This window comes from Ambystoma mexicanum, chromosome 3q (genome assembly GCF_040938575.1).
Source record: "Ambystoma mexicanum isolate Mex_15411 chromosome 3q, UKY_AmexF1_1, whole genome shotgun sequence".
Classification (NCBI taxonomy): domain Eukaryota; kingdom Metazoa; phylum Chordata; class Amphibia; order Caudata; family Ambystomatidae; genus Ambystoma; species Ambystoma mexicanum.
Window position 1 is genome coordinate 931,573,345 of NC_090926.1, and position 15,324 is coordinate 931,588,668.

At 51.1% G+C, this 15,324-nt stretch overlaps 1 protein-coding gene across 1 annotated transcript in view; it reads left to right on the forward strand.

Moving 5' to 3' along the window:
- MAP2K6 (mitogen-activated protein kinase kinase 6) overlaps positions 1-15,324 on the forward strand; it is a 563,107-nt gene that overhangs the window by 466,267 nt on the left and 81,516 nt on the right. The window contains exon 11 of the mRNA XM_069655081.1: positions 10,434-10,479. Within this exon, the coding sequence (XP_069511182.1) occupies positions 10,434-10,479 (46 nt within the window). The remainder of the gene's footprint in view (positions 1-10,433; positions 10,480-15,324) is intronic.

Below are 15,324 nucleotides of genomic sequence, written 5' to 3' on the forward strand. Positions count from 1 at the left end.
GGTTGCCCAGAGCAATACGTCCCGTCCCCTTTCCTCCATCCTTGTGGGCGTCCCCTAACATGGGGACAGTACTGGAACCTTTGGCACCGAAACAATGAGCTTTGGTTTAAAATGTAGTACTGCCTATGGGGCCCCGCCTTCCGGCGCCTCACCTCAGTCCCACTTCTCTAAATTTCTGCTTGCTCCCCGTTCTTTTATTTTATTAATCTTTTCACCTCCCTTCCATGCCTCGCCTCCCCCAGTGCATGTCTGGTGCAGGAGATGCTCATCCTGCGGTCTCTCATTCCTGGCCTCTGACCCCCATGTGCTCTGTATTGATTGCCTAGGGCCCGACCAGCACTGGGACGTGTGTGCGGCTTGTAGCGCTCTCGGTCACAGCGCATTGAAGAATCGTCTTTTATGCTGGAGGGAGAACTTACACTCTTCTTCTCCAAGTCATCTTAAAGCGCCTGTCTCCAGGAGCTCACGTCAAGACAAGGTAGGCCCGTTGTTTAGTATGGGTCCCGAGCGTTGAGATTCCTTCCCGGGAGCTTCCATGGGTAAAGGTACCTTGAATTCTGGTTCTGGCTGACCTAAGGCTGTTAAGGCTACCAGCTCCCAAGCCGAGAGGCTCCGAAGCCTTGAGGCACAGACGTGGGTCCCGTGCCTGCTAAGCCTAGAGACCTAAGCTACTCCTCACTGATGAGGCCCAACAAGGCGGAAACATGTTTGGGGATGCTTGTGGTCTCGTGCAGAAGCCATGTGATCTAGAAGTTTGGCTGGACTGCCCCTTTTGGGGTGGGGCCAAGCCTGTTTTGCATATGGTCTTTCCTTTCTGTAATGGCTTGGCAGGCAAAGAACGATGGTCTGAAGGGTTGCCCAGAGCAATGGCAGAGGTTAAGATTCATTCTAAACCTTCTTGCCATCACCTCTTTGTTTTTGCTTTGTCACCATGAGAGCGACGGGAATGCCCAAACGTGAGTCCCGTGCCTGCTGGGCCTATAGACCCAAGCTACTCATCACCGATGAGGCCCAGCAAGGGCGAAACATGTTTGGGGATGCTTGTCTCGTGCAGAAGGGATGTTACTCCATACTGTACGGGCGTCCCTTCCACTGGACAGGAGACGGAACCTTTTTCACCAGAAAAACCTTCTTTCCCTTTAAATTTAGAGGCGCGCGGGGGTGCTTCCCAGGTCATGAAGGTCTACCGGAGCTATCTCTGAGGTCGACGCTTCTGTTTCAGGTTAGAGGGCCAAGGAGTGTCCTTCCATGACTGAGCCAGCACTTGGCACGGGGCCTTCGTGCCCTCTCACCCAGGGGTTGGCGCAAGTCTCCAAGATGGCGGACAAGCATATGGCGGTGCCTGCTAGGACGGTGGCCATTTTGGATTTGGAACAGGGCCTACCCGGTCCCTCACCCGTGGAGTGGTTCATGCAGGAAGGTTCCACTCCTCTTTCTTATTATATTGTAAAGGAAGTGATTATAAAGGAAGTGATCCCACGGGTCGTACCTCCCAGGCCTCCACCTCTGGGCACTCCGCCAGTTCCTCCGGTCCCTCCGGTTCCATTGCCTATTCATCCTCCGGTCCAAACCTTGCTGCCTCCTCCTGTACCACCACCGCCTCCCTGCAGCAGCCTTGGAAACCATAGCTATCTTCAGGTCCGGATCAAGGGTGGGGGGGACTCCTCTGCATCCGGTGTCTCAGGACCCGAACTCCCCTGCATCTGGAAAAAAGGGGGGGCCAATGACAGCGATGATGACGATGCCCAGGATGACGAACCCTCTGCATCTGTTAAGGCTTTTCATGACCACCTTCAGGGCCTTGCAGAATTCTTGGGGGTCCACCAGCCAGAGGAGGCCCCCCAGGAATCGAGAGTGCTAGCAGAGTTTTTGTCCTGGCGCACCACAAGCATTCCGCTCCAGAAGGATGTCCTGTAGGTGATGAGAAAGTTCTGTGAGAAGCCCAGGGCCAACGGCCAGATGAACAAGAAATTGGACGGCCGATTCTGTCTTTTGGATGGGGAACCAGTCCTCCCACCCCCAGCCGCACTCTTCAGTGGTGGCTGCGGCCATTTTGTATACCAAGCCATCATCTTCATCTTCTTCCTCAGTGGGAGCTGCCTCCAGTCATCTGTCCAAGGAGGAGAAAGCCCTTGAGTCTTTTGTCAAACGTTGGTACGTCATCTCGGGACTACATTTGCAGCAAGCTAACCCAGGGCCAACATCCACACAACCAGCAGAGGGCTGTGCCTTGGGGTCGAGATGAGACAGACAGCGTGGATGCATGCCACTAAATTCATGTCTGATTTTCAAGAGAGAATACTGGACCACCCCTTTGAGGGCTCTGAGCTTGTTCACTCCTCCACCAATGACGAGTCGACTAAGAAGAAGACCTCTACATAGACCAACAAGTCCTTGGCCATTCTGACTAAAACTTGGCAGAAGTCCTTCGCTCAGTCTCAGGGCTTGACCAACTTCAAATCTAGCACTTTTACCTATGTTCTGTAAGCACTATTCCCAGTATACCAGCTCTAGGCGAGATGCAGAGTTCGGTCAGGCGGTTCTGAATAATCTTTTTGCATCATCCTAGATATGGGGCAGGTTGTCACAGATCCACCCTTTGGTCTTATTTGGTGGAATCACACACAAGCATGGAGGAAAGGGGACAGTACGTATGAGTAATTAAAGTTAGTCATCGTAGTGACTAGAGTACTCATAGCCCTTGGTCCCCTTTACTCCATACTTCCCACCCACCTTCCCCTGCTTGTATGCCAGGGGCTAAAGTATTCAGCTTTGCCAGGTATTAAAGCATCCAATGTGTTAAAAGGGGACTGAAGCGAGGCGCCGGAGGGCGGGTCAATGGCCGTTTCCACCCCCGTGGCTGAGCATTGGACTACATTTAAAGGGGAAGCTCAATTTCCCCAGCATGGGGCCTGGCATGGATTCAAATGCTCATGAATATTCCCTGTCGTTTCTGATGTGTCTTTCTCAGTAGTAACCAATCGCTGGTCTCTGGGTCATACTGCCCCCAGCCAATGACTGCCCTCTACCTAAACCCTGTCTCTGGCAGCCATCCTCCGATTTTTACCGCACGCTCAAGTGTTGGGAGTCCTCGTGTTTAGCTCTCTAGCTTTTGCTGCGTTTTTGCGCTTTTTCAAAGAGAATTTCTCATTTTTTGGTCAAATAGAGCCTCAAGCTCCACCGTCTCTACATCCGATTAACGGGTATCCGTGTCAGATTTTTCTACGCCCCTCAAGGGTGAAGATTTCGTTGAGTTACGCTTTGGAGGAGTCCAGAAGTTTCTGCGGCCTACCTGAACGTGGCCCAAGAGAAAGGAAGCTCGACGCCCGGAAAGCTGTTCAGGAGGACGAGCACTCGAAATGTCTCTACTGCCTTCATGAGGACAAAACGCACGTGGAGAAGGACTGTGCGTTTTGCAGGAACATGTCGGAACGGACCATCAGGGACTAACACCTTTGTCTCTCCAACTGGCTGGAAGGAAAGAGCCTAGTCAGGTGAGAAGAAGAAGAAGTCCGAGCGGTCTTATAAGTCCTGTGAGGGCACCCCGGCGACGGCGGCCCAATGGAAGGCAAAGCACCGTGAGTCCGCGGGCACCGGGAGAGCTGAACAGTCGGGATCCTCGGCTGCCAGGCAGGGCGCACCCTCTCCAGCACCATCAACCACCAGCCAACGCTCTGGCTCAGGGAAGAGGAAAGCCGAGAACCTGGCAAAGCTTCTGGAGAGGCCCCGGTCGAGCTCGAAGGATTCGGCCGAGGGGGAGCGAGGCGGTGACCCTCCCCCCAAGGTGAAAGCCACAGGCCCACACAAGGTGGTAAAGGCCTTGATTCACCCGGCCAAGGCCTCTATCGAGGAAGTCGCAGCGGCCGTGGCGCAGCCTGTGGATGCTACACCAGTGGAGGCGAACTCGGGGCCCAGAGTCTCCCTGCCTCCGCGGAGGAAAGCCTCTTTCAGCCCCATCGAAAAGACCCCTGTGAAAACACTGTCGGTAAAAGAGGTGGGGGGCGGTGGCCATTGTGGACACGGACACAGCATCCGAGGAGGAGCTGGTAGAAGTCTTAGAGGGCCTCGACGAGGGCGTCGAAGAGGCCCGTTCCCATGGGAGGGATCCCAACGAAGGTGACGGCGAGAGCGACGGCGGCACCGGCGAGGGTCCTAGTCAACGGTCACTTCCGGAGCTGCAGGATAACTCTGTGGCCATTTTGTTGACGATACAATCCTTATGTTCGGAGATAAGGACGAGATTGCCCTTACCACCGACGGAGGATCCGGAACCAGGCTCGACGGAGGAGCCACAGCCTGGCCCGGTGGGAAGCCCCCGAACAAGAGAAGACGGATCCATCCAGCCCCGCCTTTTCAGCCCTCGCACCCTACTCAACCTTTGCCCACGTCCCCCGTCCCTGGGGATGACACGGGAACAGACATGGCACGACGGGACGGAGCTCCCATCGCCCCCAGCCCGGGCCTCCCCACCCGACAAGATCGGATCTTTCCATGCAATGATCGCCAGGACATTTGAGCTTTTTTCAGCTCTGCCCCGAAGAGAAGAAGGAAGGTTTCCTTTACCAACGGCACGAGGACAAGAGGAAGACAGTCCTCGCCGTGACTCTGCTGGATGACTTCTGGGACGAGGGTCTCACCCTTCTCAAGAACCCGTCTACAACGCTTGCCAAGAGGGATCGGTACGAGAAGTAGTACCGGGTCCCCGACGCGGCCCCTTTGTGCCTTAGGGCACAACCGACCCCTGACTCAGTCGTCTCAGCGGCGGCCAAGAAGAAAGCAGGGGGCCATCAGCCTCAACGTCAACTTCCCCGACAGGACGGCGAAGGAAAGAAGCTGGACGCAGTGGGACGAAGAGTTATCTCATCGGCGGCAACAACGATTAAGACGGTACAAGATCGCCCCCCTGTTGGACTTCCTACCGGACGACAAGAGGCCCGAGGCCCTGGAGATCTTGCAAGAAGGCGAAGTGGCGTCGGACCACGCCATTACGGTGGCAACGGACATTGCCGACACCGGTTTACGCCAGCTAGGCAACAGCGTTTGCCTTAGACGACGAAGGTGGCTCAAGGCGACGGATTTCTGCCAGGACGTACAAGCCAAGGTTTTGGACATGCCGTTCGACGGGAACAATCCGTTTGGGAAAACAGTGGATGAGTCCCTCCAAGCCATCAAGGCGGACACTGAGACAGCTAAGAGGCCCTAGGCGTTCTCCGGCAACAAAGGCCGTCCTTTCGGAGCACCAGAGGCAAGCAGGGTGCCTCCAAGGGATTCGGCGGTGGCTCCTCTACGTCCCGCCAAGCGGCCCGCTCCTCGTCACAGGAAGCCTATAGAGGACGAGGCAAGTCGGGTGGACCCCACCGTAATCGCCAGGGAGGCCAAGGCGGCAAGGCGTCCTCCAAGCAAGATTGAACCGACAGCGGTGTCGGGCCCCCACTGGAGCACCCCGGTGGGAGGCCGGCTGGCGAAGTTCGTCAGCGTGTGGGAGTCCATCTCCACCGACCGTTGGGTGCTGGACGCCCTGGCCCAGGGGCACACCCTCGAATTTCTAAAAAAGTGCCCCCGCATTCCACCCGTGGCCAGGAAGGAAAATCACGTCCCTCAACTGCTATTGGAGGTAAGGGCGATGCTCAAAAAAGGTGCCATCGAGCTCGTCCCGAAGAGGCTCCGGGTCTCCGGAGTATACTCAAGGGTCTTCCTCGTGAAAAAGAAGACAGGAGGATGGCGCCCCATCCTGGACCTGCAACGACTGAACAAGTACATCAAGGCACAGAAGTTCGGGATGGTCACCTCACCCTCCAGCACGTGCTGGGACAGCTGGAGGAGGGCGATTTCCAGTTGTCGCTGGATTTGGAGGATGCGTACTTCCACATCCCCATTCTAATAGGACACCGAAAGTTCCTCAGGTTCTTGGTCCAAGGATGGCACTACCAGTTCAAGGCCCTCCCGTTCGGATTGAAGTCGTCACCCAGGGTGTTCACCAAGTGCCTCGCATCAGTGGCGGCGCGGCTGCGCCTGCAGGGGATCCACGTCTACCCCTACCTGGATGACTGGCTCATCCGAGCAAGGACAATGAAGCTTGCCGTAGATCACACAGCAAAGACCTTCCAGCTGCTCACGGACCTGGGATTCTCCATCAACTTTCCCAAATCCCACCTGGTCCCGTCGCAAGTCGCACTGTTTCTGGGAGCCAAGCTCGACACAGTGGCGCGCCTGGCCTCGCTGTCAGAGGATAGGACGAAGGCCATCCTGGACAAGGTGCAGCATCTGCTGGCCACGGACGTGGCCAGGGTGAGGTCCATCAAGTCCCTCCTCGGGATGATGTCCTCCTGCATATATCTCGTGCGCCTGTGCAGGCTTCGGATGCGCCCTCTGCAAGAGTTCCTCGACGCCCGCTGGATCCAAGCGACGGGCAGCTTCGAGGACAGGATCCCGCTCAATGAGACCTTCCGATGAGCGATCCGGTGGTGGGGCACCCGCGCTCATCTGACGGCGGGCACAGACTTTCAGACCCCCTCTCACCAGATAACGGTGATGACAGATGCCTCCCTGGAAGGGTGGGGAGCGCACACCGGAGAACTTCACGCGAGAGGCCTTGGGCTCCCGGAGGAGAAGCCGCTCCGCATCAACATCCTGGAGCTCCGTGCAATGTTCTGGGCCCTCAGGTCCTTTCTCCCGTCCCTCAAGGGAAAGGTGGCGACAATCTTCACCGACAACACCACCACAATGTTCTACATCCGGAAGCAGGGAGGAACCAGATCCCCAGCCCTCTCCAAGGAAGCCCAGGATCTGTGTTATTGGGCCATTGCCCAAGGGATGTTTCTGGTGCCCTTTCATCTGGCAGGGATAAAGAACACCATTGCCGACTCACTCAGCAGGGAACTGCGCTTGTGCCACGAGTGGGAACTACGTCAGGATCAAGTGGATCGACTCTTACGACGATGGGGAAAACCGCAGATCGACCTGTTCGCGACGGCGACGAACTCCAAGTGCCAGAGGTTCGCCAGCAGGTTTCCCCAGCCGAGGAGCATGGGCGATGCTTTCTCGTACCCCTGGGACGGCCTGTTCCTATATGCGTTCCCTCCATTGCCGTTGCTGCTCCGACTCGTCAACCAGCTCAAGAGGTCCCGGTGCAGGATGATCCTCGTTGCACCGGCGTGGCCGAGGCAGATCTGGTTCCCGGACCTTCTGGACTTGTCAGCGTCCCCATCAGTCAAGCTGCCGACGGACGCGGATCTTCTCTCCAGAGAAGGAGGCGCCATACTTCATCACGACCCGGAGCTGCTGAACTTGCAGGCCTGGCTCCTGCAGCACTAGAGTTTGGAGGCTACGATATCCCGGCTGACTGCAGAGCAGTTCTTGCAAAGGCCAGGGCGTCCTCAACTCTCAAGTGCTACGGACATAAGTGGAAGAAGATCTCTGTCCGGTGCCGTGCACAGAAGATTAACCCTCTGCGGATTACGGCCCCTCAAGTGCTGCTGAATCTACTGTCGCTGGCCAAGGCTGGACTGGCTCACGCCTCCATCAAGATACATCTAGCTGCGATCTCCTGATACATCAGAACCACAGGACAGGCGTCCTTGTGGTCCCATCGCCTGGTGAAGGAATTTATGAAGGGACTGTTCCGATCGTTCCCGCCGGTGAAGGCCCCTGCCCCGGCGTGGGAGCTCAACGTGGTACTGACCAGGCTCATGGGGGCGCCATTCGAGCCCCTGCATTCGGCACCGTTGAAGTTCCTGTCGTGAGAGACTGCGTTTCTTGTGGCCATCACCTCCGCACGACGAGTGGGAGAGATCCAGGCCCTATACCTGCAAACCTCCATACTTGACTTTTCACGACACGAGGGTGGTGCTGAGGACGCACCCCTCCTTTATGCCCAAGGTGCCGTCAGACTTCCACCTCAACGAGCCCTTGGTGTTACCTGTTTTCTTCCCGTCGCATTCGTCGCCGGCCGAGAGGACTTAGCACTCGCTTGATGTGGCTAGAGCGCTGAAGTTTTACGTGGACCGCACAAAGAGTTTTCAGAAGATATCACAGCTATTTGTGAACTTTGGACCTGTGAACCAAGGGAAGGCTCTCTCAAAGGCTTCCATTTCCAGATGGCTCTCCGGCTGCGTCACGCACTGTCATCGGTTGGCAAACCGGCCATTGCCTGGCCGTCCGAGAGCCCATTCAACCAGAGCTATCGCTGCTACCACGGCGTTCTTGTCTGGTGTGCCCCTGCTGGACATCTGCAGGGCTGCTACGTGGAGGTCTACGCACACCTTCACAAGATTCTACTGCGTCAACCGGGATTCCAGGGAGGAGTCCAGGGTCGGCCAAGCAGTGCTGCGCAACCTGTTCGCCTAAGGTGAACTTGGTGAGGAGGTACGAATTGCTTAATGTTGAGCCTTTGCCACCTCCCGTTGGTTGTGCATGTGTGTACTGCTATGTATTCTTATATTCATGAGCATGTGAATCCATGCCAGACCCCATGCTGGAGAAGGAACAAGTTACTTACCTGTAACTGTTGTTCGCCAGCATGGGTCTGGCATGGATTTACATGCGGACCCTCCCTCCTACCCCTCTGCAGCTCTTCACTTGGTCATACTGCCACTTTGCGTGCTACTAAATCTGAGGATGGCTGCCAGAGCGGGGCTTAGGGAGAGGGCAGTCATTGGCTGGGGGCAGTATGACCCAGAGACCAGTGATTGGTGCGACTGAGAAAGACAGATCAGAAACGAAACTGATACTTATTTTTTCTTTACCGAGGATTCCCGGCCTGACGACGGGGAATATTCATGAGCATTTGAATCCATGCCAGACTCATGCTGGAGAACAACAGTTACAGGTAAGTAACTTGTTCCTTTTCGCTGCCAAAGGTTCCGGTACCGTCCCCATGTTTGGGAATGCCCACACGGATGCAGGAAAGGGGACTAAGGACTATGAGTCCTCTTGTCACCATGGTAAGTATCTTTAATTTGTACTCAACCCCTCTGTTTCCTTTGACACTGTACACCATCCCTCCATCAAACTCTCTCTTCCCGTTGGCTTCAAGGACTCTGAACTGAAATGAGTTCTCCGTCCACTCCTACTCCATCTTCCCCATCCCCTGTACTGGATTTTTACTTTGTATTTATTAATTTGTTAAGGGGATTTATTGAGAGCAGTGTTAACTTCTAAAAGCAGTAGAGCGCTGAACATCGGAGATTAATAGGATTGCACTTTACGGGTAAAGTTACAACAGGGCTGTAGTTTGTCCGTAGATAGGTTAACTCTTCAAAATTTCTTGAGTTTCTGTTTTTCTTTTTTGATATAATTCAGCTTGTGGGTAAACTATTTGGATAGCTGTTTCTTTAGTGGGGTTTTGAAAGGTTTATTTGGAAGTTTGATCTCCAGGTTGGCCTGCATCCTGTATGGCCTGAATGTTGAGTAGGTCATCAGGTGTTCTGGTCTGATTGGGGTTGATATTCATGACATGATTTAGTGGCTTCATGATTTTCCAGCAAGGAGCCCACTGCTTTCCACCGTCTGGTTAACATTGTTGGTCTGTTGGAAAGTTGTGACGGCTCTGGTGCTTCAGTGACAAAGGAATGGGGTAGAAAGGTTTCCCCCAGGGTAATCATGCTAGGGCAGAGACGGGAATGATATATTCATTGCAGAACAATCCGTCCAATGAGTGCCCGGCCTTTTGAATGGGTCCTTTGAATAATTGTAGTAGTATTGTCTTTCTCCTGGAGCCTGATATGTAGCCTCTCTGTACGGAGGCTGTTGGTGGTCTATAGAGAGGCTAACAACCTCATCTGCCAGGTTGTCAGAGAAGGAAGGGTTATAGGACCCCAAAGTCTGTATAGGAGGCGGAAGGTTGGTGGTGATCGAGCAGACTAAGAGGAGACATTCACAGTCTCTCCTCTTAGTCTGGGATGTTTGCATTACACTTAATCCGCCCTGACTGCACACATACCGAGTACACCGAGGCACTATTGACTTCAGTACACTCTCCACTGACCTGGGCTACGGTCCCCGAGCACGTTCAACCCACAGTGCTTTGGAATCACACCAATGGTAAAAGGCGCTATACAAATGACCAATAACATAACATCATGGAATTATGACTTTGATGCAATCTCTATGAATGAGTGAATTTCCTCCCCTCTGCTGGCTGTCCTGTTGGCAAACTTAATTTTGAATCCTGCAGGAATGGTTTCGTCTTACTGGTGAATGATTGTCCCAGAGCCAGGTTTTCATCATGAAGCTTATTTTGTCTTCGCTAAAATCATAGATCTTCGGGGAGTGTTTTTGTGATGGAACAGGCTTTGATGAGACAGTGCCAACTGCTTCTGTGTGATTCTCTAAATAGAACATTGTTTCAGAGGGTTTGCTCTGATATACTTGCAGCAGCATTCAAATTTAGAAATTCACTCCCATTCCTCTTCATGTCTTTCTTTACTTTGAAGCTTGAAGAAGAATTCCAAAGAACGGCCGACGTACGCAGAACTAATGGTGAGTACAGAGTGCCTTCAACACTTGAATGAAATTATTCTTGTGTAACGCTGTCATCAAGTAAAACAATAATTACTGTGGACAATCAATATTTACAGCTAAATAGTTCACTGCAGATTGTGTGACAGCTAATTGTGAAATTTCATAGCTGCAATAATGATATTCTGCGCATTTGAAAAATGGTAGCTAATATCCAAGAGCTGTTTTTTCTCAATTTCCATTGCTAAACTGTTGCTCTGTGCATCTCAAGCAAAGATAAATATTTTCTTTGGTTAATGCGACGATGAGCCGCTGTGTCACCGAAAATCATCTTGCCACAACTGCAACATCTAAAATGGTTTATGTAAGCGTTATTTCTTTTTTCTAGGATCTCTAATTATTACACATACGGATTACAGTAGTAATTCTGCATCTAAAATTATAGTAAATGGCCCATTTTGGCCACATAGGACTCCTGTACCCTGAACACTTCACTGGATTCCAGTGAAAAACAGACTAGCAATAGATGTTTCACTTTAGTTCACAACTACACTGAAACGCAAACTCCTAAGACAAACCCTCAAGTAAAATTTATGCAACCAACCTTAATATGTCATTGAATGCTCTCATATCAGATTGAAATTGTACCAGGCTTCACAAGTTTTGTTCTCAAGGCCTGGACATCGTTTATTTCTGAAGTGTAAAGAGGCTGCATGCATGTTTGTTCCTGCAGTCATACTCTGGAATGTGATCTACCTGGCTTTCTTAGATTGAAAAATATACAAATATGTCATATTCAAAGCAGTCATGACTTTAGCATCTTGTTTCAGTGTTTTTTAGCGCTTTGTTGCTCTATTCTGCTGCTAGTAGCCAACTAAGTGTAAGGATGACCAGCATTGGAAGTTGCATAATTCAAAACTTGACTATCAGAGGTGTGCATTTTGATACATTTTGGACAGAAATAGGTAGTCTTGCACCGGCTGGTCAAGTGTGGGAGGAGGAAAGCTCCCATGAACTTAAGGCCCAGAAAATATATCCTCCAAGCCAATTGCAACTGCCATATAGTCTTAAAATATGTGATGGCAATATCAGCCTCCACACACCATGTGAAACATTGATTGTAGTAGTCATTCATATAGCGCATTTCCCCATTGCTATGGTCTCAACGTGCTTGTGGCGGGAATGCCCCCTGGGACCGCAGTCCAGAGTATGGAAAAATTCTCAGAAAAGGCTTAGAATGGGTGTGTACATTGGCCCAGATAAGGAATGGGCTGGCTGGGCTCAAGTAAGCAACCCCAGGAGATCAAGAATGTGGGGGCGGTATGAAAAACTAGTCCCCGGGGATCGATCTCTCTCTCTCTCTGGTGGCTAGGGCACGGCCATCACCTTTGGATCCAGACCCTGGGGGTGGACCAGTGCGGGAGGATCTCCTGGGTGAGGTGTCTTCAGGGAGTGGGGGTGAGGCAACCAATGGTGAGACGCAGTATTCCCCCCCTTTCCCGTACACATGACCCATCCTATTTTATAGCATTCTACAATGTCCCAATTCCCCCCACTCCCTTTTTCACACACACACTGGGCCGAGGAAAAGGACGACTGAGAGTAAAGAGGCTACCCTTATATATCTCATTGGACATGTGCCGCTAATCAGGTCAGCCAAAGTCAGGCACTTGACTTTAAGTTCATACATCTGATACCAATTAGCTCTCCTCAAACGGATAAAAGGCAGAACATAGAGATACACTCTGAGCAACGTGGAACACGAGCAAGAGCACAACTTCCTGGGTGAAGGCAAACTTACTGAAGCAGAGCTCCGGACCGAGGGAAGAGGGCAAAGGGTAGAGTAGAGAACCCCCAAGATTTCCAGGCAGGAGTTTGTTCTCTCCAGGAGGCTTTGAAAGACATGTGGAGAAGGCCAAATCACAGACAAGACTGCATTGTATTTCTAGGACGCCATCAATGCTTCTGGGTGAAAGGCAGAGTTGGGGAGGGCGAGGCCAACCCTGTGGTATTAACCTTGACTTGTGAATTAAGAACGGCAAATACCAGAAAGAAATGCATACTGCCGGTGAGTTGGTAAGTGACATGCAAGACCGGTGTGTGTTAAGGAAAGATTGAAGTTGCAACAATATATTACACAATTGAAGGCTGCACACGTGTGGATGAGACACGAAGGAAGGTAGGTCGGTGATGAACTTTGAATTATCAACATCTGTGAAATCAGCGATACTGAGTAACAGAGTGGTCCGGCAAAAGCCAGCAGCCCACTTGAAAGTCTCTGTGAAAGGTGAAATGCTTTTGTTATGTAGCGTTAAAGTGAATGAACTATAAAAAGCAAAGTGATCAAAAGTAACCCCAGGAGAAGGAGGGGAGTAAAAGGTGAACCTTGTACTTTTGTACTTATGACATCGAACCAAGAGACACAGGGGCAAATAAAACAAAAGTGTGAGCTGAAGGGAAAGTCGAAGTGGTCCTGTGGAGGTCTAAAGTAAAAGCCATGCACATTTGAAAGTCTTTGACATCAGGAAAAGTTCAGAGCCCGACTGAGGGAGACTGCAAGTGTGATAAGTTAGGGGAAGGGAACCCCTGAAGGGAACCCCTGAAGGATGTGAATTAAGCTCAGGGAAGTGAATTCCTGCAAGTGTTGTGTTTTGAAAGTTTTTGAAAGGTCCGAGCTCGACTGAGGGAGACCTACGTGAACGGTTTTGATGTGAAAGGTCCGAGTCCAACTTGTTGTTGAACTGTGTTTTGAAAGCTGAAAAGAGAGACTTTAACGTGGAAGGCCAGGCGTGCCTCGATCCATGTTTTTGAACTGTCTTTGTTTTGAGAATCTGAGCCAGTGTGTATCATCCTGTCTTCGGGACCGCCTTACCCTGTGCTGTCTAACGTGGGGAGGAGAGCTGACTCAGCCTCATTTATTTTTTATAGTCTGACACTGATTTTCCTTTGCATGCATATCCTCCTTTACACACTTTTTGTACACGAGATAGGGCAGGCATTAGGCTTTGTTAGTGTAGGCCATTTTCATTTGATGGACTCAACTAGGACTGCTTTATTTATTATTTGTTGGTCGAGAGTTTTTCGTAGTTCGTCGCTGCATTTTGTTACGTGTATGTGGGTAGCCATGCCTGTGGCAGATGTCCACCTTGAGGCTTGAAAGGAGCTTTGTTATTGATGCCACTTTTTGACCAGGTTGTCCGTGAGAGAGTGTCCTCTAGGTGCATCTATCGGTTTGGATAACCTTCGCATTTCTAAGTGCAACACATTGGCCACCCCAGTATTCCTTCTAAGTTCAGAACATTGGCTAACCCTCACATTTCTAAGTGCATCACATTGGCTAACCCCCCATTCCTAAGTGCAGCACATTGGCTAACCCCCCCATTTCCAAGTGCAATGCATTGGCTAACCCCCCCCATTTCCAAGTGCAGCACATTGGCTACTCCCAACCCCCATTTCCAAGTGCAACATATTGGCTAACCCTTGCATTTCCAAGTGCAACATATTGGCAACCCCCCCATTTCCAAGTGCAACACATTGGCTAACCCTGCCCATTTCCACGTGCAATACATTGGCTAACCCTTGCATTTCTAGCGCAACACATTGGCTAACCTGCGCATTTCTAGCGTAACACATTGACTATCCCTCACTTTTCCAAGGGCAATACATTGGTTAACCCCCCGACCGCCCCCCCTATTTCCAAGTGCAACACATTGGCTGGCCCGTGCATTGCCTAGCCCTTGCATTTCCAAGTGCAACACATTGGCCAACCCCCACATTTCCAAGTGCAACACATTGGCTAACTCCCACATTTCTAAGTGCAATACATTGGCTAATCTTTACATTTCTAAGTGCAACATATTGGTTAAATTTCGCATTTCCAAGTGCAACACATTGGCCAACCCCCACATTTCCAAGTGCAACACATTGGCTAACCCTCGCATTTCTAAGTGCAATACATTGGCTAATCTTTACATTTCTAAGTGCACCACATTGGTTAACCTTCGCATTTCTAAGTGCAACACATTGGCCAACCCCCACATTTGCAAGTGCAACACATTGGCTAACCCTTGCATTTCTAAGTACTACACACATTTTCTACTTATGGCACAGGCCTGGCTGGTTAGTGATTTCATTTTTTTGAAAGAGGTGGGATAACATGGGATCTTCAGATCTTAAATTACTTAACCAGACCCCCAAGTATTTGAAGGATTCAACATGTTCAATCTTTCCACCATCTTTTCACCACCAATGTGCCATGTCGGGCGAGTCTTGGATTTACCAGCTAAGCCAAAGCTCATAGTTGTTGTCTTTCCTTTGTTGATCTCGAGTCCGTTATGAGCAATGTCATTTTGAGGGGCGTCAAGTAGCCTCTGTAGGCCCACCAAGGTTTGATCGATGAGCACTACGTCATCAGCGTATAACAGTCGAGATAGATGGACATCGCCCACCTTAGGTGGGAAAGATCTTGTAAACTGAAAGGTGTCAGGGGTGTCTTGCAAGTAGAAGTTAAAAAGGGCCAGAACCATTGGACACACCTGTTTCACACCTCTCAAGGTCTTAATTTCTTTGGACAAGAGCCCAGCTTGGCTTAGTCTGACTCGGAGAAAGGTGTCTGAGGTGTCTAATAGGGTTAAAAATGTTCCCGTGGCAGTTCTTCTTCTTCATTTTTGACTAGAGCAGACCTTTGTTAATGATTACATAGCTGGGTGGCTAGGATGAGGGTTGAGATGCTAGAGTATTTGCCAACCAAGCCCAGTCTGATGTAGGAAGGTTCAGCCTTTTTACTGGCTCTTTGAGGGAAACGTTTCCCACTTGGCGGGATGAAGAATTTACTTGAAAAGTCACATTTATTTTTTGTTCCGGACC